This window comes from Danio aesculapii, chromosome 5, assembly GCF_903798145.1.
Source record: "Danio aesculapii chromosome 5, fDanAes4.1, whole genome shotgun sequence".
Classification (NCBI taxonomy): Eukaryota; Metazoa; Chordata; class Actinopteri; order Cypriniformes; family Danionidae; genus Danio; species Danio aesculapii.
Genome location: NC_079439.1, coordinates 39,839,166 through 39,865,058, shown reverse-complemented (window position 1 = coordinate 39,865,058; position 25,893 = coordinate 39,839,166). Strand labels below are relative to the sequence as shown.

Sequence of the window (25,893 nt, the reverse complement as noted above, 5' to 3'; positions counted from 1 at the left end):
AGCTTACGATCGATCGCTATAGCAACGACAAACGGCAGTGGAACGCGAGCTCACAAAAGCCTTTAACGTTAAATCCGTAAACAAAGCGGCACGCGTCGCGTTTTTAACGTGGCTTACATGTGATAAGAGAATATAAAGAGTAACCGCGTGTACTGTACCAGGTTAACAACTCATCTTTGGGTAGAGACTGTCAATATTATCCATCTGAGCACAGCGTGACTTCATTCGACCGGCGGCGTCTGTGTGTGTGTGTCTAGTGTTTTTTCTGTGTTAGTGGGCGGGGCCGCAGGTTTCAAATCTCCCTGGTTTGCGCGCGTAACTACTGGCGAGGCTTGTGTTTCGTGGCTGCGTCATCGCGAAACACCTAATGACTCGTTATCAAGGCGACTCGTTTGAAGCACTATGAGTCGACTCTTTTATAGATGAATCAATAGTTTTAAACACTGTACACTTACAGATTTAAGCCTTAGCTGGATATTTCACTTCACTTAGAGCTGTGTTACACACTACATGGAAGGGCATTTTCAAAAACCCATAATATGGGCTCTTTAACAAGCACACAAACACCGTCCTCCTCCTCCTGATGTGCAACGTTCCTTGGTGTTTTTATTATTCATTAGCACAACATAACATTGGGCAGAGATTTTTCACATTGGTTTTGCGCTCTGCTTATCGCTAGTGGAAATTGTTAGCGAATGCCGAAAAATGGTTTGAAAAACAATAAGTGTGAATGAACATTATCCCGGTGTGCATAACCCTTAACATAGAATAAAACAAAATTACAGTAGGCGAAGATAGAAGTTATGTTACTCTTGGTGGCTATTTCCCATAACTTAGTTCCTACAACTATGAAATCCCCTATTTAAAAAAATACATTATATCAAGCACTGTTGTTGTAGCTGAGGCCTGGAAGTGTTTGGTTCATATAGTCAACATTTAAACATAAATAGTTTTCTGTGCTGTGAATCTACTTTTCCAAAGGACAAGGACACCAAGTTTAAATTGATGCAACTCAACCAGTACCATCATTACTATTTGTATCACTTTGTTATAAATGCTGAGGAAGCCTCCATGTTGAAATTAAAGGTTCCATGAAATTAAAATTAAATTTTTTTAGATGTTAGTAGTTTTGGTTTGTTAGTTTTAAGGATGTCTATTAGCTTGTGTGCTCCTAAACAGTGACAAAATTAACCTTTAGTAAATATAAACCTGATGTAAACATCCAAAGCTTGTAGTTTGTCACTACATACTCCATTCTGCAGTTTCTCTTTAAATCTTTACCAATCAAATGCTCTCTAGTGTCTGGCATGCCCCACCCCCATTAACATGCTTCTCATTTGCTTGTCATTTGATGCTCTTGAGCTCAACCACTCTCACTAGCAGAGCTGTGATAACAACAAAACACTATTGGCTGGTCTTTTAAGGAGGAGGAGCTACACTGTCCCACGCTCTCTTCAATTTTCAGTTGAAATTACATCAGACAATTAATTAAATTAAAAAATGCACATTTTAAAGACTTCACGGGACCTTGCGGATATGACAGTGTTTGATTCTTGACACGCTGTAAATCACTTGCAATTATAAAATCAAACTGCTACTAACTATTTAAGAGATTTCAAGATTTCAAACTAGTTAAAATCTTACATTGTGGACAAAACTGTGTAGGTCTGCAACAAATTTGCTATTAGGCTTTCAGACCAATCACCAGGTGCTAATTCACAGCCTATATAATGTCAGTTCAGAGTTGGTTCATTTGGTAAGCATTCTTATAGCTGCTTTGCTTTGCCACCGGCGAGAGAGTCACTGTAGATGTCTAGTCTAGGTCTGATTTCACTGAATATGTATCATATTTCCTAGCAACACAAACGTTGAAGCATCAAATATAAATGCAGCATCAACAATACGTTTGCTATTCATGTCAATAACTTTCTAAAGCAATATCTGCTTTCAAACATAATGAATCCAAAGTGTTGATGCAGCGTGTCATAGTTTCTTTAGATGAGATTACGAGCAATAATATAGTGTTTATGCAGCTCATTGTCATTTTTATAGACAGAGAATACAAAGAGACTAACATGTTGCACTATAATTTGAATAGAAAGAGATTAGAAGCAAAAATGTGTTCAGCATTATGTTCTGCTGCTTCTTGTTGGTATCAGTAATACAACCCTCAGTACAACATACTGGCTTACTCCTAGCCCATAAATGTTTTGGTGCTGCTTAAAGGTCCTGTGAAATTAAATTAAAGCTTTAGATATTTTCATTTCGGGCGGCACATTGGTGCAGTGGGTAGTGCTGTCACCTCACAGCAAGAAGGTTGCTGGTTCAAGCCCTGAGCTGGAACATCCACATTTCTGTGTGGAGTTTGCATGTTCTCCTCATGTAGGCATGTGTTTCCTCCAGGTGCTTCTGTTTCCCCCAAAGTCCAAAGACATAGGTGAATTGCGTAAGTTAAATGGTCCGTAGTGTATGGGGGTGTACTCACATTATGCTATTTGAATCGTTCCCAGGGCCGTTCCCTGATCATTTGAGAAGTGTGAATGCTCTGAATTGGGCTCAGGCACGGTTCACTTGGCCGGCCCTGGCCCAGTTGGAAGAGGTGTGCCAGAGCGCAGTTCACTTGGGCTCAGGCGCAGTATACTTGTGTGTGAGTGCAAAATGTGCCTGAGTCCGAAACTGAAAGCGAGACGTGACTTTTAAGGGACTGTTTGATATGGATTTATTAATCCTTCTTACTGTTCAATGAACACAAACTGTCGTAGATTATTAAAGACGCAAACCCCTCACTGCACGACAGCTGTACCTTCAGCAAATCTCCTAATTCCTGCAGCATGAGGACTTTATGGTTGTTTATAAGCATCAAAAGTGGCTGATCTGTTCGGCGAAATATTTGACTGCGTGTCACTTCATCCCAAACCATTAAAACTAAAGCCTAAAACATAAAAAACTAAAACTAAAATATAACTAAAGAAATCTCCACTGTGCTGAGCGAAAGCGCTTACTGGACAGCGCATCATCGATGACGTAAGCGCGCCCAGGCCCGAATGTAATGTGAGTGCGGGCCGTCGGGGGAGACGTGCTTTGGCCCAGTTCAAGGCAACTGTACATAGTGTGAGTACGCCCTGAGTGTATGTCCTGGTCTTCCAGGTTGGGGGTTGAGCGTTGCGCTAGCGACCCACCTCGTAAAAATGAGATGTTACGAAACACCAACATGGTGAGGCTAAATATCAACTTCTATAAAAATGGCCCTAGGATTAAGTAAGTAAGTATATGTTCATCTCAGTCTGTTTTTTTAGGATATCTATAAGCTAGTGTGCTCCAAAACACTGACAAGTTTTGCGTTTAATAAATATAAAACTTAAATAAACATCCAAAGATTGCAGTTTGTCACCTCCGCCTAAATGTATTAAAAAAAAATTCTGCCTAAATGTATTAACGATTACCTCATATTTCAGCTTCTTATCAATTCTTGACCAATCAAATGCTCTAAATTATTGGACATGCCACACCCCCTTCAAGACACTTCTTATTTGGTTTTCATTTGATGCACTTGAGCTCAACCACTCTCATTGACACAGCTGTGAGGAAAAACAAAATGCTATTGGCTGCTTTTTTAAAGGGGAGGAGTCACTCTTTGTCCCACCCTCCATTCATTTTAATTTGATCTTATACCAAACATTGAATAAAAAACACACATTTCAAAACACTTCACAGGACCTTTAAGAACCACTTTCCCAGTGCTGATGCTTAGAGTGTCAAAAAAAGAAAGACAAAAACAAAGAACTGATTTGGAACTAGGCTCTCCTCCAAACCAGAACTGGGAAATGGTTGAAATGGGTGTCAGAGGACCGTAGACTCTAAGAAAGGAGAAGTTTAAACTGTGAGAAACACTGTGAAAAAATATGAGATGCTGCGATGTATGTTGTGAGAAAAGTGAAATGCTTTATTTACCTACATAATATTGTAAACCTTTAGGTGAGAAATGGTGCCATGAAGGGTTTTTTCTGCGAAAACAGCCAACTGATAGTTTCCACTTCTTACAACTGCTTGCCGCAAAACATTACAAATTAGACACAAAACATCATTCTGAGCCATAATAACTGATCAATCCTTTTATTTTATAAAAAAAATCCTTTTATTCAATTATTAAACACAAACCTGACAGAAAGCAAAATGCTGAATAGAGCACACACTAACCTACATATATAACCTAACCTACGAGTCACAAGATGGTGCCAAACGAGACAGACAAGCATATAAATATTGATGTAAACATATTTACTTATGGTTAAGATGATTTGAAGATGAAACTGTGTTATTAGTTTAGTATTAGAAACTGTGTTATTAGGTAGTAGTTGTTATTCGCAGTTGTTATCTGGGAATAACATACCTTGGATACCACAACTGACCTATCAGTATCAAGTATTCCAGACAGCCGTGTAATACATTAGCTTCATAAAAACATTCATGTTAATAAATGCACATTAATAAAACATCAGAACAGATTTTGTTGTAAAAAGAACAACACGATGCTCAAAAGGCATGTGGTGAGCCTGGCAGTGGCTGAGGATCCCTGTATCCCTGAACTCTGGAGTTGTCTGTATTTATGGGATGAACAGCTCTAATGAGCTCCATCAGCTTCCCACACACCCAAGAATAGAGGCAGACAAACACAAAAAACAACTCCACTGAAAACAGACTCAGTCAGAATAAAATACTTCCGGTCGTGTCCTGTTTGAAAGGCCTAATTGGTTTCTACAAGGTTTTGGAAGATTACCATATAACACATTGATACACATGATTGCTAACTCCAGTGATAGTGTATATAAGCTTGCCATGAAGTCATATGACTCATCAAAACTATTATGAACATGTTCATTGACACTCGTACAGTCATGTAAGGTTTTGCATGGTCTTTAAACAGTCCAGATATTTGCTTAGTGATGTGTGATAAGCCAAAGAGTGAAGTATTATTGCCGTTGTGCTAAGTAAATCGTTATCTAAAGTATACAGCTTACTATCTCTCCATTTTCCTGCTTCAGAAACATCACACGTCTTTATATTCCTATGAAATGAACATCTGTTTAAACTCTTCCCTCACCTGAAGAGAGCTTATAAGCTTATTATGTATGTTTAATATTGTATAGAGTACAGTTGCAAAAAAAACAAACAAAAAAAAACCTTATTTCATTTACTTCGTCTAAAAATTTAATAAAATAAATACAATTTTTAAATAAGTGAGAAATTGAATGTTTTGGTGAGAACAGGAATTTGGGGTTTCATACAGGAAAGCTGTGAGCAATAATAAAGTCTTGATATGCTTTACCATTTAAATAATACAAATATACACTGCGGTCTGTATGCATGTGTGTATGTATTGTAATGGGTATTATAAAGGGAATATTCAAAATCAAAGAATCTTTTGCACAACTGGTAATAGGAAATGTTTCTAAAGGATCATGTGAGGAAAAATCAGCTTTATAATCTCAGAAATAAATTGCATTTTAAGCAAGAATTTACGATTATTTTAAAATAGTTTTTAAAATCTTTTTTCCTGATTTTACATTGTTGTTATTTAAAAGAAATGTCCATTAACTGTGTGTATAGTCAATAAATATATAATATATAGACTATACACACAGGCCACTTTATTAGGTACACCTGTCCATCTGCTCATTAACGCAAATTTCTAATCACCCAATCACATGGCAGCAACTCAATGCATTTAGGCACATAGACATGGTCAAGACGATCTGCTGCAGTTCAAACTGAGCATCAGTTATCGATGGCGTGATAATCGTAACCAAACCGTGAGACCAGCGTAGGTTCACACCTCTAATATATATATATTATATATATACACACACAGTACACATTCACACACTCACCGGCTACTTTATTAGGTTACACATTTTTGACAGTAAAATTTTATCACATATCACAATGTTTTTTTTCTAATATCATGCAGCCCTAGTAAGGTACACCTTATCATCACATCACACCATCACTGAACTAAAATGTTTTCTTCAGAACCAAACCTAATTTACATCAGTCACATGAAACCACACACAAAAGAATTTTGTTTTACAACTCTCCTCAGAAGCCTCTGGCTGTTTGTAGAGTGTGTTTGAGTGCATGTTTTGTGTAACTTGATACACCTGTCGGGTTTGAGACGTGTGCGTTGATCTATCTGGGTGTCATTCCAGTTCACTCCTTCACTAAACACAAGCACACAAACTATCTCTTTCTCTTTCCGTCTCTCACTGTTCGCCTAGTTTCCTTCTAGCCATGTACTGAGTGTTTTGACCCGCTCGTTTGAACTGTCAGATGTTGTTTGGAGGCGTTTGAGCCACAAAGCTTTCTTTAAGTTGTGGTCGAGCTGTGAAGAGAAGGCAATGTCTCTGTGCCGCCCCTCGTCTGCATTATTCAACAGGATTAGGACTTCACGCTGTGTATTTGCTGATAAGACCAACTCTAGTACTACTGAGCGTAAAAGGATTTGCTCAAAGTGTGACTGTCAAAGGAGGCTTGCTGTTGTTTCTTTTTTTAAAGCTTATTGTATAATCGTGTGAATACTGTCAGGTTGGCAGATTTTCATTTTAACAGTTTCTGCTTTATTGTAATTGTCCGCTTAAACGATTGCAAAAATGAGTCAAATTATTATATGAGATTGAGCTGTAAGACTTTAGTTATTGTTTACAAGTTTTGAGATTAGTCATTTTTTTAATGCAATCTTTTCTGCTTACCAAGGCTTTATTCATTAAAACAGTAATATTGTAAAATGAGGCCTTGAGACGAAGAACCATACTTTCCAATTTTCATACTTTCCAAAGTCCATATTTTCTAATTTTCTAATAAAGTGATAAGATTTTTTTCATTTGGATTTTGAACATTATATTATTTATTTTTATTTTACTTGAAGATAGACAACAAAAGCTTCTCCATTCTAAGGAGAAAAAAAATTTTTAGTGTCCGTATTCAAAATCAAAAGTTATTGTGATTAATATTTCTCAAATATGGAAGAATGGTAAACGTCCAGTTAGTGTGAATAATAGTAAAACTCCAATTCATCATATTACTTTAAACCACTAAAGATCTGATTCCTTTATCTTAGTTTTAATACATTAACAGAAACTTCAGGTTAATATTAAGTTTTTATTAATATTAAATATTTTTAATATTAAATATATTTAAAAATTTTATTAGTATTAATATTTTTTTCAAGTTTATTATTATTATTTAAAAACAGAAAATACAGCATGATCAATGTACAATACATAGACCTTCTTACAATACAGGCAATAACAATCCATTATTAACATTAAAATAAATAAATACAACAATAACTACATACAATGCAGACATACAGTTGAAGTCACAATTATTAACCCCCCTTAGTTGTTTTTCTTCTTTTTTAAATATTTTCCAAATGATATTTAACAGAGTAAGGAAATTTTCACAGTATGTCTGATAATATTTTTCTTTTGAAGAAAGTCTTTGTTTTATTTTGGCTAGAATAAAAGCAGTTTATAATTTTTTTTAATCCATTTTAAGGTCAAAATTATCAGCTCCTTTAATAAATAAATCAGATATTAGAAATGAGTTATTAAAACTATTATGTTTAGAAATCTGTTGAAAAAAATCTCTCTATTAAACAGAAATTGGGAGGAAAAAAATAAACAAGGGGGCTAAAAATTCAGGGGGGCTAATAATTCTGACTTCAAGTGTACATCATAGCTAACTATTGTTGTTAATTTAGAGAAGCCGGCGCAGCGCACCTGTGTGTATACTACTTTAAACTGTTCTCGCGCTCCACCATCTCATGATATAAATAAGTATATAAACAGATAACTCTGCTGACTGTAGTCTACACAGGAATGGCGGGAAATATGCATTGATAAAGTTTTCAGAGAGAAATTACATTACATATATAGTTCTTCCACTCGCTTCTTTCGGTGGTTTTTCCCTTATTTTTGTTTTTCTCTTTGATTCAAATATGGTTTCCCAGCATCCCTCAAAGCCCTTCTTACTCTGTCCTTCCATTTGTTCATGTCAGCTCTCCTTTTTTTGCCCAGGATTTGTCTTTTAAAGTGGAATCTCCATTCTTCTTAGTGGACATAAACAGTTTTTCCGTGTGACGCTATTTTGTGAAGTTTATTTATAAACTAATTCCGAGAGGAACATGTGCTTATGATTGCTCAAAGCTGGTCCCACATCAGCTCACGATTGATTCACCAATCAGATGATTCCTAACTCACTATAAATAACCAAAGTTTTCTTTCTCAGTATCTTTATCTTTAAGAATCCCCCCTACCCACTCCTACTCTCCCTCCTTTCCAGATGGGCGGCACGGTGGCCCAGGGATTAGCAGTGTTGCCTCACAGCAAGAATGTCTCTGGTTAAAGTCCCTACTAAACCAGTTGACATTTCTGTGCGGAGTTTGCTCGTTCTCCCCGTGCTCGTGTGGATTTACCCCTGGTTCTCCGGTTTCCTCCCACAGTCCAAAAACACACAACCTAAGTACATTGAACATACCAAATCGATACCAAAGCCAAGCTCTTAGCAAGTGTACATCTCTTCTTGGCCATTATATTAGCCAGAAATAAGTCGGGGGAGTTCATCAACATCTACCTGACCTTAAACTCCCCTCTCGCCCTGCAAACGGGAGGGAGGATCTCATGAGCTCATGGCTCTCTCCCGGGACAGCATGCCAAACAAGCTTTATTATCAATTATCAGCTAAGTATAAACTCTTGAAAATGTTTTAAAATGCAGACTCTTGGTCACGTAACAATATCCCCAAACTGTTTATGTATACAAAGTTCACACTTACAATTAATGTCATATGGTTATCTCATTTTTTTTACTTATATGGTTGTTCACCACACACACTCAAATATTATTTTATTTTACAGCTTTCTAAATTAATACATTTTTTTTTTAAGTTATTTATTCTGGTTTCAAATCTGAGTTTAAAGAAGACTTTGGTGTCATTCTGTGTGTCACTTTATTCTTTAAAAATCATTCTGATATGATGATTTGACCTCAAGAAACATTTCCCATTACTGTCAATGTTAAAAGCAGTCGTGCAAATACAGTACCTTTGCGTAAACCCTGAATTTTTTTGTGAATTTATTTTGATCAATCAAAAGTACAGTTCAATGGTGTTTTTGAAATGGAAATATATTTTAATATTTTATCTAGGGGTGCACCAAAAAAAAATTTCTTTGACGAAACAAAAAATTCTAAATGCACTTTGGCGAAAACCGAAAGCAAAAAAGTAATAAAGAGTAATTTATATATAAAGACTTTTTTCAAAGTTAACTCAATATCTTAAATTGCACTGCTTTAAAAAAAACACAAGCCAATAAAACAAACACATTTTATTGACAGTAAAATTTTATTGACAGTGAACAAGTCGAGACGCAACATTTTACCAGGGTCACCATGACAGCACAGTATCACAACTGCAAACAGCAGGAACAAGTATACAAACTAGAAACCGGACTTTGTTTTACCTGTGAGCATGTGCTGTTCATCTATAGATAAGGATAAATATACATGAATGAAATACAGTTGAAGTCAGCATTATTAAACCCCCTGAATTATATGTCCCCTTGTTTATTTTTTTTCCCCAATTTATGTTTATAGGAGAGCAGATTTTTTCTACACATTTCTAAACATCATAGTTTTAATAACTCATTTATAATAACTGATTTCTTTTATCTTTGCCATGATGACAGTAAATAATATTTCACTAGATATTTTTCAAGACACTTCTATACAGCTTAAAGTGACATTTAAAGGCTTAACTAGGTTATTAGGTTAACTAGGCAGCGTATGGTAATTAGGCAAGTTATTGTATAACAATGATTTGTTCTGTAGACCAGTGTTTCCCAACCCTGTTCCTGGAGGTACACTAACAGTTCATGTTTTGGATGTCTCCCTCATCTAACCCATTAACTTCAGGTTTTGGAGTCTCTTCTAATGCAGAGTATCAAACACACCTGAAACAACTAATTAGAACATTAGAAGAGACTCCAAAACCTGAAGTTAATGGGTCAGATGAGGGAGACATCCAAAACATGAACTGTTGGTGTGCCTCCAGGAACAGGGTTGGGAAACACTGCTGTAGACTATCGAAAACAAAATAGCTTAAAAGGGCTGATCATTTTGACCGTAAAATATATTTAAAAAAATTTAAAAACTGCTTTTATTCTAGCCGAAATAAAACAAATAAGCCTTCTCCAGAAGAAAAAATATTATCAGACATACTGTGAAAATTTCCTTGCTCTGGTAAACATAATTTTGGAAATTTTTGAAAAAGAAAATCAAAAGGGGGGCTAATAATTCTGACTTCAACTGTATCTAAAGATCAGAATATTGAGCTATATTACTGTCTGACCAAGGTAGGTGTAAGCTAGTAAACGTTGTGTTCCATGTTTTGTGCTTTGATTGGCACAGCAACAAACCGCCCTTGTGCGGCACAAGCTATTAAAATGAATGGGTTTTCAAGCACAGCGGATCACTTTCTGCATCCTGTCTGAAAAATCTGCGCCTCCCTTATTTAGTCTTACTTGTCAATTTTCATGTGTGAATGTATTATTAACTTGAAAAATAATCTTCCTGACCATTAACAATAGTAAAATATACAAAATAAATAAAATGAAAATCAATGTGTGCTTGCAGTATATGTTTTTATGAACTGTTTTCTTTCTAATTTCTTTAAAAGGATGAAGAGGACTCGTTTGTCATGAAGGCTATCATTCACGCAATAAACGATGACAATGTTCCCGGTCTGAAACACCTACTTGGATCTCTAACCAGCTATGATATCAATCAACCTAACAAGGTGAGAGAGATAAAATGTCATTTCTAGGCATTATATGGAGAAGACGGAGAGAGTGACACTCATGCTCATACTGGACTTGGTGTCAGTCCAAGTGATCAGTAACCGACCTGAGCTCGATTGAGCTGATAAGTGTATCAGTGTCACCATGACGTCTGACTTTACAGTTCATTGCTGTCTTCAGAACAGACTGAGATGAAGGTGTGTGAATTAGAAACAGTCACTGGACCATGTCTGGTCCTATTTGAGTGAGCCTGTGCTTTGCATGTTTATCGTCACTTTAGGATTTTTGAATATTATGGAAGAGACTTACCATTATTATGCTAATCATTCCAGAGGCTAAAAATAAGCTAAAATATTTTCTCTATCAGTATTTTCATCTGTTAAATATATTTACTCTGCTTTTTGGATTAAAAGACGCATTTAATATCACCTAAAACTTGCTGCAGCTTCTATTTGAAAGCTATTTTTGTAATGCAGTGAATGTCAAGCAAGCAAAATGTGTGGTGCTGTATGCCAGACACATGGGTGTTTGTATAGTGCATTTCCAACACGTCATTTGTTTAAGTTTCCCTATAAATGTTTATGTAGGTGTGACCTTTACAATAACTGCTATTTTTAGGGAATGCTACTATATCCTCTGTTTGTTTTATTCAAAAGGATTTGATCCAGTGTCATAGGAACTAAAATATACTCATAATGTTTAAGATCGGGGTGGGCAAGCTCTGTCCTGGATGGCTGATGTTCTGCACAGTTTAGGTCCAACTCTAATCAAACACACCTGCTTATAGATTTCTAATGATTTTGAAGTCACTGATTAGCATGATCGGGTGTGGATGATTAGTGTTGGAGTTAATCTATGCAGGACACCAGCCCTCCAGGACTGAAGCTGCTTCCAAAATCGCCTACTACTCAGTAGGTACTGCATTTGAATTTAAACATACTACTCAGCCATTAGCTAAGTACGTTCCATACAGTATGAATGGAACTCGGACGTACTACATCCACCATTTTGTCATCACGTGACCTACCCGCGTTAGTTGCGTCGCTTTACTCATATTCATGAATTCACTCATGGTGCGTCATGGGATAGCATAGCATCCATCCAATGCGCACTTCAGAATCTCGCCGGAAGTACAGTAGTAGGTCATCCGGGTACTTCTCACTTACTGTTTTTCACATTCTATAGTTGCGTCTCAAATGGCACTCTATGCACTTTATGCACTGTGTGCTTATGCACTTACACACTCACCAGCATAGTATATGAATGTAGTGTCATCCCAAATGGAACACTAATGTTTTTTTTACTAAGTAGAAATTCAAACCGTTTCCCTTATGACGTTCGACAGTTACCAAATTATCGACCGTCAATGAATGACCAAACTACCAAATACCTGCAATGAGTATAACCGTATTCACCATCAGGAGGTGCTATAATCACTCTCGTAGGAGAATTTTGCATTCACAATCCAAAATAAATGAAGTAATCAACATTAGTGCCTGAAAGCTCCACCCCCTCCGCTACGTAAGAAAAGCTGCGGTCATTGAGTGCGTGAAGTGTCCAACATTCCACACGGTTGAATAAGTGCATCATTCGGGTAATTAAAGTGCACTTATTATGTGTGAATGCACTACTTGCATTATGTATACTACAAAATGGCGTAAAATAGTGCACAAGTATGCGATTTGGTACGCACCTTATGAATTCAGACATACTACTCAGCTCGCATACTGTTTTTAGCGTTCTATGGAAGTATGCGATTTCGGATGCAGCATGAGTTTGCCCACCTCAGGTTTAAGGTGTAATCATATGTAGGGCTAATGGTAGCCTGTTCATATTATTCCTGAAAAAAAATTTAATGAAAAACACATTGTTTATTTATCTTCTCCTCTTATCAGTTGAGTTTTGACACAGTGCGAAATAAAGTGAGCTGTGACCAGACACATGATCAGCTTCATAAACATCTTCATAGCAAGATGCATTTATTAAGAGACAATGTACAGGCATATGCTTGTGCAGTCTTATGAAAATTTTGAATTTTATTTTTTGCTAAAAATGTTGGCTGTTTATGCATAATTAAAGCATTTTAGTTTTTCATAAAACTATATTTAAAATTTTATATTATTTATATTTCACCCTCATTTCCTTTCATAAATGATTTTTTTATACTCAGTGCAGTTTAAGTAAAAAAAAAAATAACAAAAATAAAAAACACTCTCTGTTAACAGGATTCCAAAAAATAACTTTTTAAAAATATTGTTAATATGAAATGGCACGTCTTGGCACATGTTTGGCCTGTGGATCAAATCAACGCTTTATTCTTGTTCTATTCTTTTGAGTAATGCAGACAAAAAATCATGTGTGTGTGGTGTGTACTGTATATCAGAGTTTGTGTATATGTATATTATTCATATTTATCCAACAGTTCTGCCTGGTTCTCAAATCTGATTGGCTGATAGCTGTGCGATATTCCTGTAATAACAGCACTCGTACAGCCTCTTCACTCTTCTATATTACTTCCCCACATAGAGTGACAGCAGATCAAAAAACTCACTACAGTTCGACAAATATTGCAGCTGTTGGACAACATAATGTACTTTTGAGGCTTTTTCAGTCGAGAATGTAGTTTTTTTAGATTGCAACTATGCAGTTCATTTATAAGGAAAGTGCTTATTTTAAATATTTAATGTTTTTGAGAGACAGTGCGTCTGTATCATCAGCCTGTCATTGAGCAGAGCAAAGACGATTGACGTTGTCCATACAAAAGATGGCGAAAGAGACCGCATAATAAGCCCTTAGAGGAGAAAAGATCAACGTATTTTCAAATTACAGCTGATCAAATCATCAGCTCTCTCTTTTGTATGTTGTATTGCTGTATTTATACCATAGTAATTGTAGTGTATTGAGTTTGAGATGGGACTATCAGGAATGTATGTATTTTGTGTTGGCCACACTTTGTATAATCCAGTGTTACTTTTTGGTAGGCCATCTGTTTGTTTAATGAGTCTCGAAAACAGCGTTACTGCAGACTAGTTCAGTAAAAGAAAAAAAGAAGAAATGCCCGCATGTGTTTAGCGTTTTTCCTTATCGCAAACACAACAGTAATCTGCTAGTGTTTACGCTGCTTTGGCTTTTTCTGGGTTAATTATTGTGAAGTCCTGATTGCAACAGAGAAATACTAGGAAATCTCTGTGGTCTGATGGCATTTCATGCCGTTCAGCTTTATAATCTTAAAATGTGAGCAAAATCACCTGTTTTGTCATGACTTTAGACATTACACTAGAGAATCATTCAAAAACTAGCTCAAAAGTGATGTTTGTGAAGTTGCAACGGTTGTATAAACACAATATCACATGAGTAACAGTGTGATATGACTGTATATCATCACTGGTGGGGCACTAAGGCTAACCCACACCTCCCAGTGCCGATATACAGCCACATCGCACTGCTACTCGCACTGCTACTTTTATTATTATTATTAAAAATAATTAACTATCACCACACTAGCCAATTTATGTTTTATGAGTAAATCATGCAAAAAGTAATTGTTTAGCATCATGATAAAATCAAATACTATTGTTTCCACATTTTTATTTGCCTCTCAAGTATTTTTTTTCATTATAAAGGCATTTTTAATGCTTTAATGAAACACAAGACAAAGTCTGGTTATTTGTGTATGTGTTGGAATGTCCTGTGTGAGTGTCTTAAAGGAAGGAATGATTTCGAGGTTGTTGAAACTGAGAGGCACTGTCTGTGCTTTTGTATGCGCAGTGAGAGCTATTCCCATGGCTCTCATGCATTTATTCATACAGATGAGTTTATCACAAGTCTGGAAGTACAATTCCAGTCTTCTGCCTGCAAGAATTTGTCTTTACCAACAACCACAATCGCTCTTCAGCAATTAAAACTGCTGTGCGAACAGTGAATAATGAAAAAGGCTAATCTGAATTGGCATATTCATACTGACTCTGAATTAAAGGCTTAATTAAAGCTGCTTTAAAGCTAAATGGAGCTATTAGTGCCTTGTTACATTCGATAAAATGCTTCTTTTTTGTGTTTCTGTTTGTGTGTGAATTCCAGCATGGAACTCCTCCACTCCTGATCGCTGCAGGCTGTGGAAACGTCCAGATCATTGATGTGCTCATGAAAAAAGGGGCAGAGATTCAAGCGTTTGATAAGGTGTTGTACTCTAATCTCTCTAAAACAATTGACACACAAGAAAACAAAATACACTGCTGTTCAAAAGTTTGGAGTCACTAAGATTTTGTAATTTTTATTTTGTAAATGTGTACCTCATTGCATAATAATAATATTAAAAAAAAGATTTTGTAATGTTGTTGAAAGACAGCTCTTTCAACAGCCAGTAATAATTTTGCAGTAATAATTTTGCAGTAATAATTATTAAACATTAGTCCACTTTAAAACTAGCGGTGCAAGTATTGCTGACAAACTTACTTGATCAAGCCAGATATAAACAAAACAAATGAACAACTCAGAGAATGTCAATAAAAGGTTTGGTCTATCATGAAACCTTCATGTTATGAAATCATAACATGTCACACATCATGAATATGAAAGAGATTTGATGCATGCTTCTGCCAATTGTCATGAAGTGTCAGTTATGTCAATTTAAATGAAAAGGTGACGTTGTTTGAGATGTCTTCATGACAACTTGACATAAACAAATACATCACAACTTGTCTTGTCATGACATTACAAATGGTTCCTGATGGATATTTTTAGCCCAAAATTATTTAAACATTACAGCATTCATACAACGATTTGTTTTTCCCCTTTTCAATATGAATAACATGAACAAAGACCTTACAAATATTCTTTGCACAATACAAATAAAACAGATTTTAATAGGAATTTCAGCAAATAAACACCCTTAATGTGTTCATGCCTTTATTAAGGGAGGGATCTTTACTGGAGGGATCACCATAACACGAAAACCAAAGTTACACACAACACAGGACAATACAACCAACAAGTATTGTAAATAATAAAAAAATTTTCAACAACAACTCTATTTCACAACTACACGCCAACAACTCCCTCTCCGTTCTCCTCGATCATTCCATCTTTTAAAAGAAGCCCTACGTCACTCAGCCAAACTCTGAACTTAAATAATAAATCTGTGTAAAATGCTGCACTTCCCACCTTCAGTCGCAATGACTTCTGGGACTTCTCGAGTGAGTTTTCCGCTCAAGTCTGCATCGATGCGTCCTCTATCAAGAACACATCTGGGAAGTTTCACGCGTCCTCTGTACTTGCGGTCTTGAGCATTTGAACTGAACTTTGGCAGTTGATGATGACGTTACACAAGAACACGAGCACGCAAGAACGCTGAAGAATGCATATTGAGAAACAGCCAGGGAAAATGTGCAGAGCTGGTGGTCCTCCAGGAATAGTGAGAAACCAGTGGTTGAGAAACACTGGTGAGGACCACTCAATTTAAAGTAGAACCTAATCTTTTTTCAATATATAAATTTTTTTTTTTTTGTATAAAATGTTTATTTAAGAGCAGTTATTATTAATTTGTGTCATTGGATTAAAAACAAATATTTGTAATTAATTGTACAACCACAAACTTTTGAATGACAGTATACAAAACACAAATACGTACAAATCTCCACAACGTGCCATTCTTTTCCTCAGACTGGAGCCAGTGCTATCTACTACGCCGCCCGACATGGTCATGTGGGGACCTTGAGATTCTTGCATGAAAAGAAGTGCCCTCTGGACATCCAAGATAAGGTGCCTCCATCACACACACACACACACACACACACACACACACACACACACACACACACACTCACACTCAAACAGACAGACAACAATCACAACCCCAGGGAGAGGACAGATTGGATTTTTCAAAGGCTTTCCCCATCCGGCACCTTTTCTCCAGAAAACCTTTCCTACTGAGTTCACACGCCTCTCTGCTTCCCATTGGTAATTTGCAGTTACGATGGTTACTGGCCAGCCTGAGGTTTGCTGCTGCATGAAATAATTGTTGACTGTTTGTTGACTGCCTCACTAGTCAGTGAAGTGCGCTCAGTCAAGCAGAATCGCAGGCTGAAGTGTTGTCGAGTTTGTCAGGAGTGTCATACAGAACCGCACTTGGAGTGTCCGAAGCTCCATTACGGGTGTAAATTGAGTGTTTGAAATGTCTGCCTCAGCCTAAAGTGCTTCCAGGAGAAACTCTGTGCTCAGATCCCACACAAAGCTGATTTAGGACTGGTTTGGGGTTGTCAGCACATGAGGAAATCTCCCTTGAACTGGTTGCATTCTGTTTACGTAGCCCACTGGGAAAATACTATGAAGGGTCATAAAATCCCCAAACACATTTGTTGAGATGTTTCCCAGTAATTAATTAAGGTTAATACAGTACAAATTTTAATTTGGAAGTGGAAATTGGTTATTGTTGCATTGGTTATTTTTGCATGAGGATGATGCCAGTAATGGAGAGTATGCAGTGACGTCATTGGAATTATTGCGTTATTCTGCGTTTATTCATGAGAAAAACCTGATTCAATCCAATCACCACACACTATTATGAATTAGAAGTAATTACAGTATTGTCCTTTAGATTATTATTAGATAGTTCTATGTCTTACTTTTTTTTTTAAAGAAATACATTGTCCCAATTCCTGTTGGTTTTACAGTGCTGTTGGCTGCAGTGTAAACTTGTCTGCCACTATTTCTATAAATCACGCTTCCCTTACCATAGTATGCTGTTCATGCAAGTTTCTTGCCTTCCTTGCCATATTATGCCACTGCAACATGCACTACCTGACAAAAGTCTTGTTGTCGGTCCCAGTTGTAAGAGCAACAAATAATAACTTGAATTCTAGTTGATCATTTGAAAAAAGTGGCAGAAGGTAGATTTTTTTCTGATGAATCATCTGTTAAACTGCATCCCAATCATCACAAATACTCCAGATTCTCACCGAAATCAGTCAAGTTTGATGAAGGAAAAAAATCATGGTTTGGGGTAACATTCAGTATGGGGCGTGCAAGGGATCTGCAGAGTGGATGGCAACATCAACTGTTCATTACATTACAAACCACAGGAGAGGGCAAATTCTTTAGCAGGATAGCGCTTCTTCTCAAACTTCAGTCTCCACATCAAAGTTCCTTAAGCAAAGAAGGTCAAGGTGCTCCAGGATTGGCCAGCCCATTCACCAGAGCTGAAAAATATTGAGCATGTCTGGGGTAAGATGGAGAAGGCATTGAAGATGAATCCAAAGATACTTGATGAACTCTAGGGGTCCTGCAAGAACGATTTCTTTGCCATTCCAGATGACTTTATTAATATGTTATTTGAGTCATTGCAGAGAGATGTATGGATGCAGTCCTCCAAGCTCATGGGAGTCATACACAATATTAATTCTTTTTCCATTGCACCATGACTTTATATTCTGTACTGTACAGTATTTCTGTAAAATGACACGACTTTTGTCTAAGCAAAGTCAGACCTTACTGTCCTAATAAATAATTAAATATCAAGACATGATCATATTTTATTTTGGTAAAATAAGCATAATCTAGAGGCCTTTGATATAAGTCACTTCTGATACCAAATGATCAAAGCTATTATTTGTTGTACCTAAAAGTTGGATAGGTGACAAGACTTTTGTCAGGCAGTGTATCGTGTCAGAAAACTGTAAATACATCACAACCACTTACGATCTGTTGCTAAGCTGATGCCAAATCATCCTCTTTTTTTTCCATCTCAATGCACTTTACAAATTATTCATTTTGACACCCTTAATAAGTCGAGAACATTGGAACAGAGCAGTAATTTTTCTAGTCAATGCACTGAATCTACTTTACATCATAGCTCCATATATTTATTGACTGGTCTTTCAGAAAAAGAAATGGTTCAGTCTAGAAGGTTCTGGTTCATATTTGTTGAATGAGATTCACTTGTTTTGTTGTTTCTGCAGTGTCATGCTTGGTTTGTACCAAAGACAAAGAGAATATGTACATTGTGGCAGTTACACAAATTTGTTTGTTTTTCACCTTCATTTTTTGGTTGAGTTGAGAATGTTACGCCTAAACCTGAAAATTCTGTCATCATTCATTCACTCTTTACTTTTTCCAAACCTTTTGGGCTTTCTCTCTTCTGTTGAATACAGAAGAACATTTTTAAAAGAAAGCTGGAAACCTGTAACCATTGACTTCCAGAGAATTAGTTTTTTTTCCGACTATGGAAGTCAATGGTTACAGGTTTCCAGCATTCTTCAAAATGTCTTATTTTGTGTTCAACAGAAGAAATAAATTTATAAAGGTCTAAAACCACTTAATGTTGAGTAAATAGTGAGTAAATTTTAATTTTCTGTGTGAACTATCTCTTTACAACACAATCTGAACAATCCTAAATGATTTTAACTTGTCAGACTGCACAAATATGATCTCCATGTCACTCTATAAGATCTCAGTTCTATAAGATCTCAGACTGACTGACAATAAAGACACTAAGGCAATAGAAAATAAAAGACAATCAAGATACCATCTATGGCAAATGCTACCTCATGGCAAACATAAAGATATGTAATATTAATTTTGTTTACATCGTGCCTCAAAAAAAGAGAGAAAAAAGATGTTTCGACATTTCTCCGTCATGGTTTGAAGTTGTTACGCACTTGCGCTGATATTGTGTCATCAGATTTAGCACTCCTATCGGTTCTTGGTTTGACACTCTTCGCAGCTGATGTCACACTGCAGGAAACTATCTGAAAAACGTTTGACCTGGTCAGAGTGTCATCAGATGACAAATCCGATTGCAGCTGTTAAGTGTCTGCCAGGGAACATAGATTTCAAGAATTGTTTAGGCTTTCCTAAATTTGTCTCAGTGACCGAATCATGGCTAAAATCGTACCATGTGAGTAGGGCTTTACTCAGAAGATGTTATTGACATTGATTGCCAGCATTCACGGCAAGTGCCTCACATATTCTGAAATATTTCTCTGCTAGCTCTAGCACATTTGGATTGACTTTGTATGTAATCTACTCACATGAAGTTTACATTTGTATTTGGTGACCCCAGCATAAGAATAGCATGTAAAGGCTCTGGCTCCTTCTGGAACGCAGTAATTAATTTGCATTTAAAGAGACACACTCAAAAATAGAGTTGTTTTTCTCGTATCCAAACAGTATGCAAATTTGACAAGCTATAATAAATGATCTGTGTGGTATTTTGAGCGGAAACATAGATATATTCTGAGAACACAGGAGGTTTATTTTACATCTTATTAAAAGGAGCATGATATGTCCTCTTTAATGAAGTTCATAGCTGTTTCTACAGTCTTGTTCAGCAGGGTTTATTTTTTCCCAGATGTACACAGACTCATGGTCACAGCATTCTTTGTTTTTGTGTATGTAATCACATTAATAAAATGCCTGCTCATCGCTGCATTATGGGCAGACGTCAGCAGTGCGTGGTCTATAATGTGAGTAATGTTTGACATTCTGTTGTAGTCTGGAGAAACTGCTCTGCATGTGGCGGCTCGCTATGGTAATGTGGATGTGGTCCAATACCTTTGCAGCATCCATGCCAACCCTGACCTGTTGGACCGGGTATGTAACACACACACACACACACACACACACACACAAACAAACTGATCTATATCACAGAGAACAGTCTAGACCAGTGGTTCTCAAACTTTTTTCATCAAGTACCACCTCGGAAAAAAATTGTCTCTCCAAGTACCACCATAATGAGCAGTATTGAAATAGAGTAGCATAGTAGGCCCAGTAAAGCAGCTACAGCTCTTTACAGTTCAAAAACGAGGCAGATCAGTTCCTATTATTAAGAATATTTTTTTTATTGTCAGCCACTTTAAACGTTATAAAAAGTTTGAATATTAACACTGTATTGTACTTATATATAAAAAAAAAAAATTAAATAAATAGAAACATCAACATTTAAATTAAAATGTGCTTTTAAAAGTTAAAAATTGTTAGTTGCGGTTTTTAAAAAGTAAAAAAAAAAATTCTGTACCTAAATGTAAAGTATTAACATATAGTAGCCTATTTATCAACACCTGGAAATATTGCCTTGACCTCATAAATATATGCTATTTGTCATTCTATTCATATATAAATCATTTTTGATAAATTTTTAAATATATATAGCATGTACATAAGACATATTTAATTTCTCCTCGTACCACTAGAAGGAAGCCCGCGTACCACTAGTGGTACCACAGTTTGAGAACCACTGGTCTAAACCATTGTGGGAAAACATTGTGGGTCACTTAGTGGCGTAGTTTTATGAAAGTCAAAGTTTTTGGTTCCCTTTGAGCAAATGTAATATTAACGATGAAAAGGTAGTTGCAGAGATAACAACGAGTTTATTGCAGTGCCAATTCCTGTTGGATTAGTCATGTATCTGGTCCATGTAAAATAAACTGCATGGCAATGTGATGAAATATTTCTGTTTTGAGTTTTTATTCAACAATAAATATTGAAGAAATTATATCTCTGTTTTCACAAGAATATTATGCTGCAGAACAATTTCTAGCATTGAAAATAATATTTCTTTATCAGACAGTAAGCATATTTTAATAATTTCTGAGGGATCTTATGATTTTAATAATATCTCATTAGTGTGTATGAATGAATGAATGAATGAATGAATGAATGAATGAATGAATGAATGAGTGCATGCGTGTGTGCAGCCTTGGTGACCATAAAAGTCCTCTTTCAAGAGCAATATCAAGTGGTGCACTTTGCATTATTTGTATTAATGCATAATATTTTATGAACATAATCTGCTGTGCCTTTGGCTTTTTTAATGAAATGCAAATGCAATAAATGGTTTCACAAGTGCTGACGTGACATGAGTGCTGAACATGCCTTACTTCATTTATTCAGCCCTATGAGCTCTCATCAGTAACTTCTGTAGACCGTCAGTCTGTACATTGGAAAATATTGCTTACTGAGGCATCCATTAGCTGGCAAAAATGTCTAATTTGATTGATTTCAGAAAACAGGCACTGTTAAAAAAAACAAAGAAAACATCCTGTAACTCAGATTAAGCATGAAGCACAATTTCTGAGAAATGCAATAAATATAATTGTAAAGTTATGTGTGCTTATTATAGTTATTTGTCATTTTAGAATGATAAATAATGTGCACAAAGAGACATTGTTTTTTAAATGTAAAACAGTGGTACTGTTTCTGGTACAGTGGTACTTGATTCTGACTGACTGATAAACACAGATCACATCAAACATGCTTTTCAGTTCTGAAAACGTGAAGCTCTTTTGGAAAAGAGCCCCATTTTATGGTGCTAGGCAAAAACAGTATCAATGGTCTTGGTGCTGGAGTGCATGACATCGGGTGCTTTTTTCACACAAAGCAGACTTATTTTCAACTGCACGTGCACAAACAACTCCGTCAAATATTTGATGTGCAGTAGGTGGTTGAAATGCGAGGTGCCAGGGAAGCATAAACAGCGCACAAAATGCTTGTTGCCAATAGAAGACTATTGAAATGAGTAACTCACCACAAAAAAAGAAAATGGCTGTGTCTGAAACCACCTACTACTCAGTAGGTATTGCATTTGAATTATGCAATACCTACTGCATAATTCCAAGTACTTTAGAAGTAGTACTAAACGTACTACTGTTAGAAATATATGTTCTATACAGTATGAATGTCATTAATATAGTATGAATGGAACTCAGGCGTACTACAATCGCCATTTTGTCATCATCAAGCGACCTACCAGTGTGAGTTTCCCTGCCATTAATGAATTCTCGCACGGAGCGTCATGCGATAGCATAGCGTCCATCTGTTGCGCACTTCTGAATCTCGCCGGAAGTAGTAGGTCATCCGGGTACTTCTCGCATACTTATTTTTGAATTCTATGAATTCTGACATACTGCTGGGCTCCATACTGATTTTAGCGTACTATATAGTATGGAAGTATGCGATTTCAGATGCAGCCAGAATGTTTGTTGTGATAAGTGTGCAATTATTTTCAGTGGAACTAAAGTATAGTTCCAGGCAGGTCTTGACCTTATTACTTCTATTTTAATACAATGAATTTAGTTATTTCACAGCTTACAACTGTCAAAAATCAAAATTAAATGGAAGGCATCTTGGATGAGATGCATAAAGCCATCACACAGCAACACTGTGCTTTCAGTGTGCAACCCCTTTAAGAGTATTTTTTCCCCAGTTTGTTTTTGTAAAAATAAAATATTTTGTATATATAATAATAAAATGTTGTGTATATATGCAGGCAATTTAGTATGAATCTATCCCTTTTAAAGGAATAAAACTTGAAACTTTTGTGTGTTTTAGTACTGCTGAAGTGGGGATTCATAGCGCAGTGTAGGAGAAATCAAATGATTTAAAGAAAATTGCCTTGTAATTAAGCATTGTAATTGAAATAAATGGACACAAATTGATTAAACACATTTTTTGAATGCTTATTTTACACTGATAACATGTTATAAAAAAGCCTAATATCTAAAACCGACAGATGCATGAAAAAAGTGTTTTTATCAACATTTTAGGTTTGCCCTATAGCAGTGTTGGGCAGTAGGGTCGCTACAAGTAGTGACGCTACTAGCTTAACTACATTTCTCAGTAGTGTGTTGGTAGCGTCGCTACTTTCTAAATCCAATAGCTTTTCTGTAGCGAAGCTATTTTTTAGTCAAGTAGCGCAGTAGCGTCCACACAAGCTACATTTACCGATCGCGGATCAATAATTGACGGCTTCGACATTCACGGAGCTGTAAGCTGGTGTCTAGGCTGTTTTACGGTGGTCAACAATAAACTTTTTGGTGCGTTACTGCCACCTCTCGTTCTATATATATATATATATATATATATATATATATATATATATATATATATATATATATATATATATATAGTTTACTGTAGTAAAGGCTAAAGGATACTATGGTAATTACTATTAGTTCATAATAGTGAGATGTAATTTATTAATGAAGAGGTGTAAATGTATATACAATATAATGCTTATACCTAAATATTTCCTTTTACTTGAAATTATTATAGTGTTTTAAATATGTAACACCTGGTTTTATTGAACTTTTTGTTTTAGCTGTTAGCCAACAATTCTGCCTCATATGTTTCATTGACAGTTTTATTGATCACTATAGATCTGATTGACTTGGATTTAAGTTGCTTCGATATAAAAATGAAAATTGCAAAAATAGCTTTGATGTATATTTTATTGCAATATATATATTTTTATTGCAATAAAAAATAGCTTGGACGTAGCTAAGCTACTTTTGCCAAGTAGCTTTTACTTAGCTTGCTACATTTCCCAAAGGGTAGCTTTTAGTGTAGTTAAGCTACATTTTAAGTAGTGTAGCTAATAGCTTAGCTCACTACATTTTTCAAGTAGCTTGCCCAACACTGCCCTATAGCGTCCATCCCATTTATTTTGTAGAAAACCAATATTCACAACCCGTCCACAAGCTGTCCCAAGTGGCAAACACAGCCACACATTGTATATTTAAAACTGTTATGTTCATTGGAGGTGTCAGGGTTTGCAAGCTAATTAAGAGCAATTCGTCATGTGAAACGGCCTTGACACAGACTAATGTTGTTTTGCTAGCTCTGTGTGTTGAAGGTTATTCATAAGCTCCTGGTCTGTTTTCATGCCTCCACAGGAGCAGGAGACGCCTCTCCACTGCGCAGCCTGGCACGGTTATTCAGCAGTGGCCAGAGCCCTGTGTGAGGCTGGCTGTGATGTTAATGCCCGTAACCGTGAGGGTGAGAGTCCACTGCTCACCGCTTCAGCCCGCGGCTTCAAGGACATTGTGGAATGCTTGCTGGAGCACGGGGCTGACATGGACTCTGCTGATAAGGTGAACACAGACAACACAGAGATTAACCATTAATACTGCTGCTGCTGGTGGTGGTGGGGGTGTTTTATTGATCAGTAAAGGTGAACAGTGCCTTTTTCTTAATTTTCTTTTTTGCATATATTCATTTCGTGGATGCTTTTATTCAAAGGGATTTACATTGTATTAAAGGAGCACACACACACACACACACACACACACACACACACACATATATATATATATATATATATATATATATATATATATATATATATATATATATATACTTTTCACCTCGACAAGAAATCTCGTTGCGATTTAAACTCGCGATATCTCATCATATGAGACCTTGTCACACCCCTATTTTATTGTAATTATTTTATTTATGAATATATAAATATATATGATTTATTCTGCCTTTCTTCAGCACTGCCTGGTAAAATGAGCATTGTCTGATGGTTTGTTTTAGTGTGTTTTAGTGTCTACGCCAATAGCCTGGTGGTTAAGTTCGCGACATATAGCACCATGGTGCTTGCAGCGACCCGAGTTCGATTCCCGGCTCGAGGTTCTTTGCCAACCCTTCCCCTCTCTCTGCTCCTAATACTTTCCTGTCTGTAACCTAAACTATCTTATCCAAATTAAAGGTGAAAAACTCCTTAAAAATAATTATAAAAAATATATTTAATAAAAAGATATTTTTATTTTATTTGAAGATATTTTAAGCAATAAAAAAACAACAACTTAACTATAAAATTTATAAACAAGCCCTAACTGCAGTCATTTTTAACCAATTTTACTGCGTACAGCTGCTGATTCAAACATGAGTAAAAAAATGTAAGCAATAATTCGTAACATTACAAAATGAACGTTAGCATTAGCATAGTTCATCAGCAGTGGATAAGTAATTTCTTGTCATAAATGCACAGTAATCCTCAATTGAGAAACACTCTGAAAGGACAAGCTTTTAGAATGCGGACTTTCACTGAAGCGTGTTTAATTTAAGAACCACATTAAACTGCACTGGGTTCCTTTTTAAAAAGATTCTGAAAAGATAATCGAGACCTTTTTTTTAATATTAGACCTGGTTGGACTTCTATTTGCATACTCCTAAGTCAATGTGACAGTTCACTCTCATCTGTTTTTAGTTGCAGGTGCTCGATCTGCCAAATTGTCATACTTTCTTCATACTTTCTTCTG

General features: G+C 36.1%; 1 protein-coding gene across 1 annotated transcript in view; it reads left to right on the top strand.

Annotated features, from left to right (window-relative positions):
• Positions 1–25,893, top strand: part of dapk1 (death-associated protein kinase 1) — a 160,128-nt gene that overhangs the window by 94,272 nt on the left and 39,963 nt on the right. Inside the window, exons 12-16 of the mRNA XM_056458172.1 lie at positions 10,732–10,851; positions 14,930–15,028; positions 16,511–16,609; positions 20,339–20,437; positions 24,520–24,717. Of these exons, the coding sequence (XP_056314147.1) occupies positions 10,732–10,851; positions 14,930–15,028; positions 16,511–16,609; positions 20,339–20,437; positions 24,520–24,717 (615 nt within the window). The remainder of the gene's footprint in view (positions 1–10,731; positions 10,852–14,929; positions 15,029–16,510; positions 16,610–20,338; positions 20,438–24,519; positions 24,718–25,893) is intronic.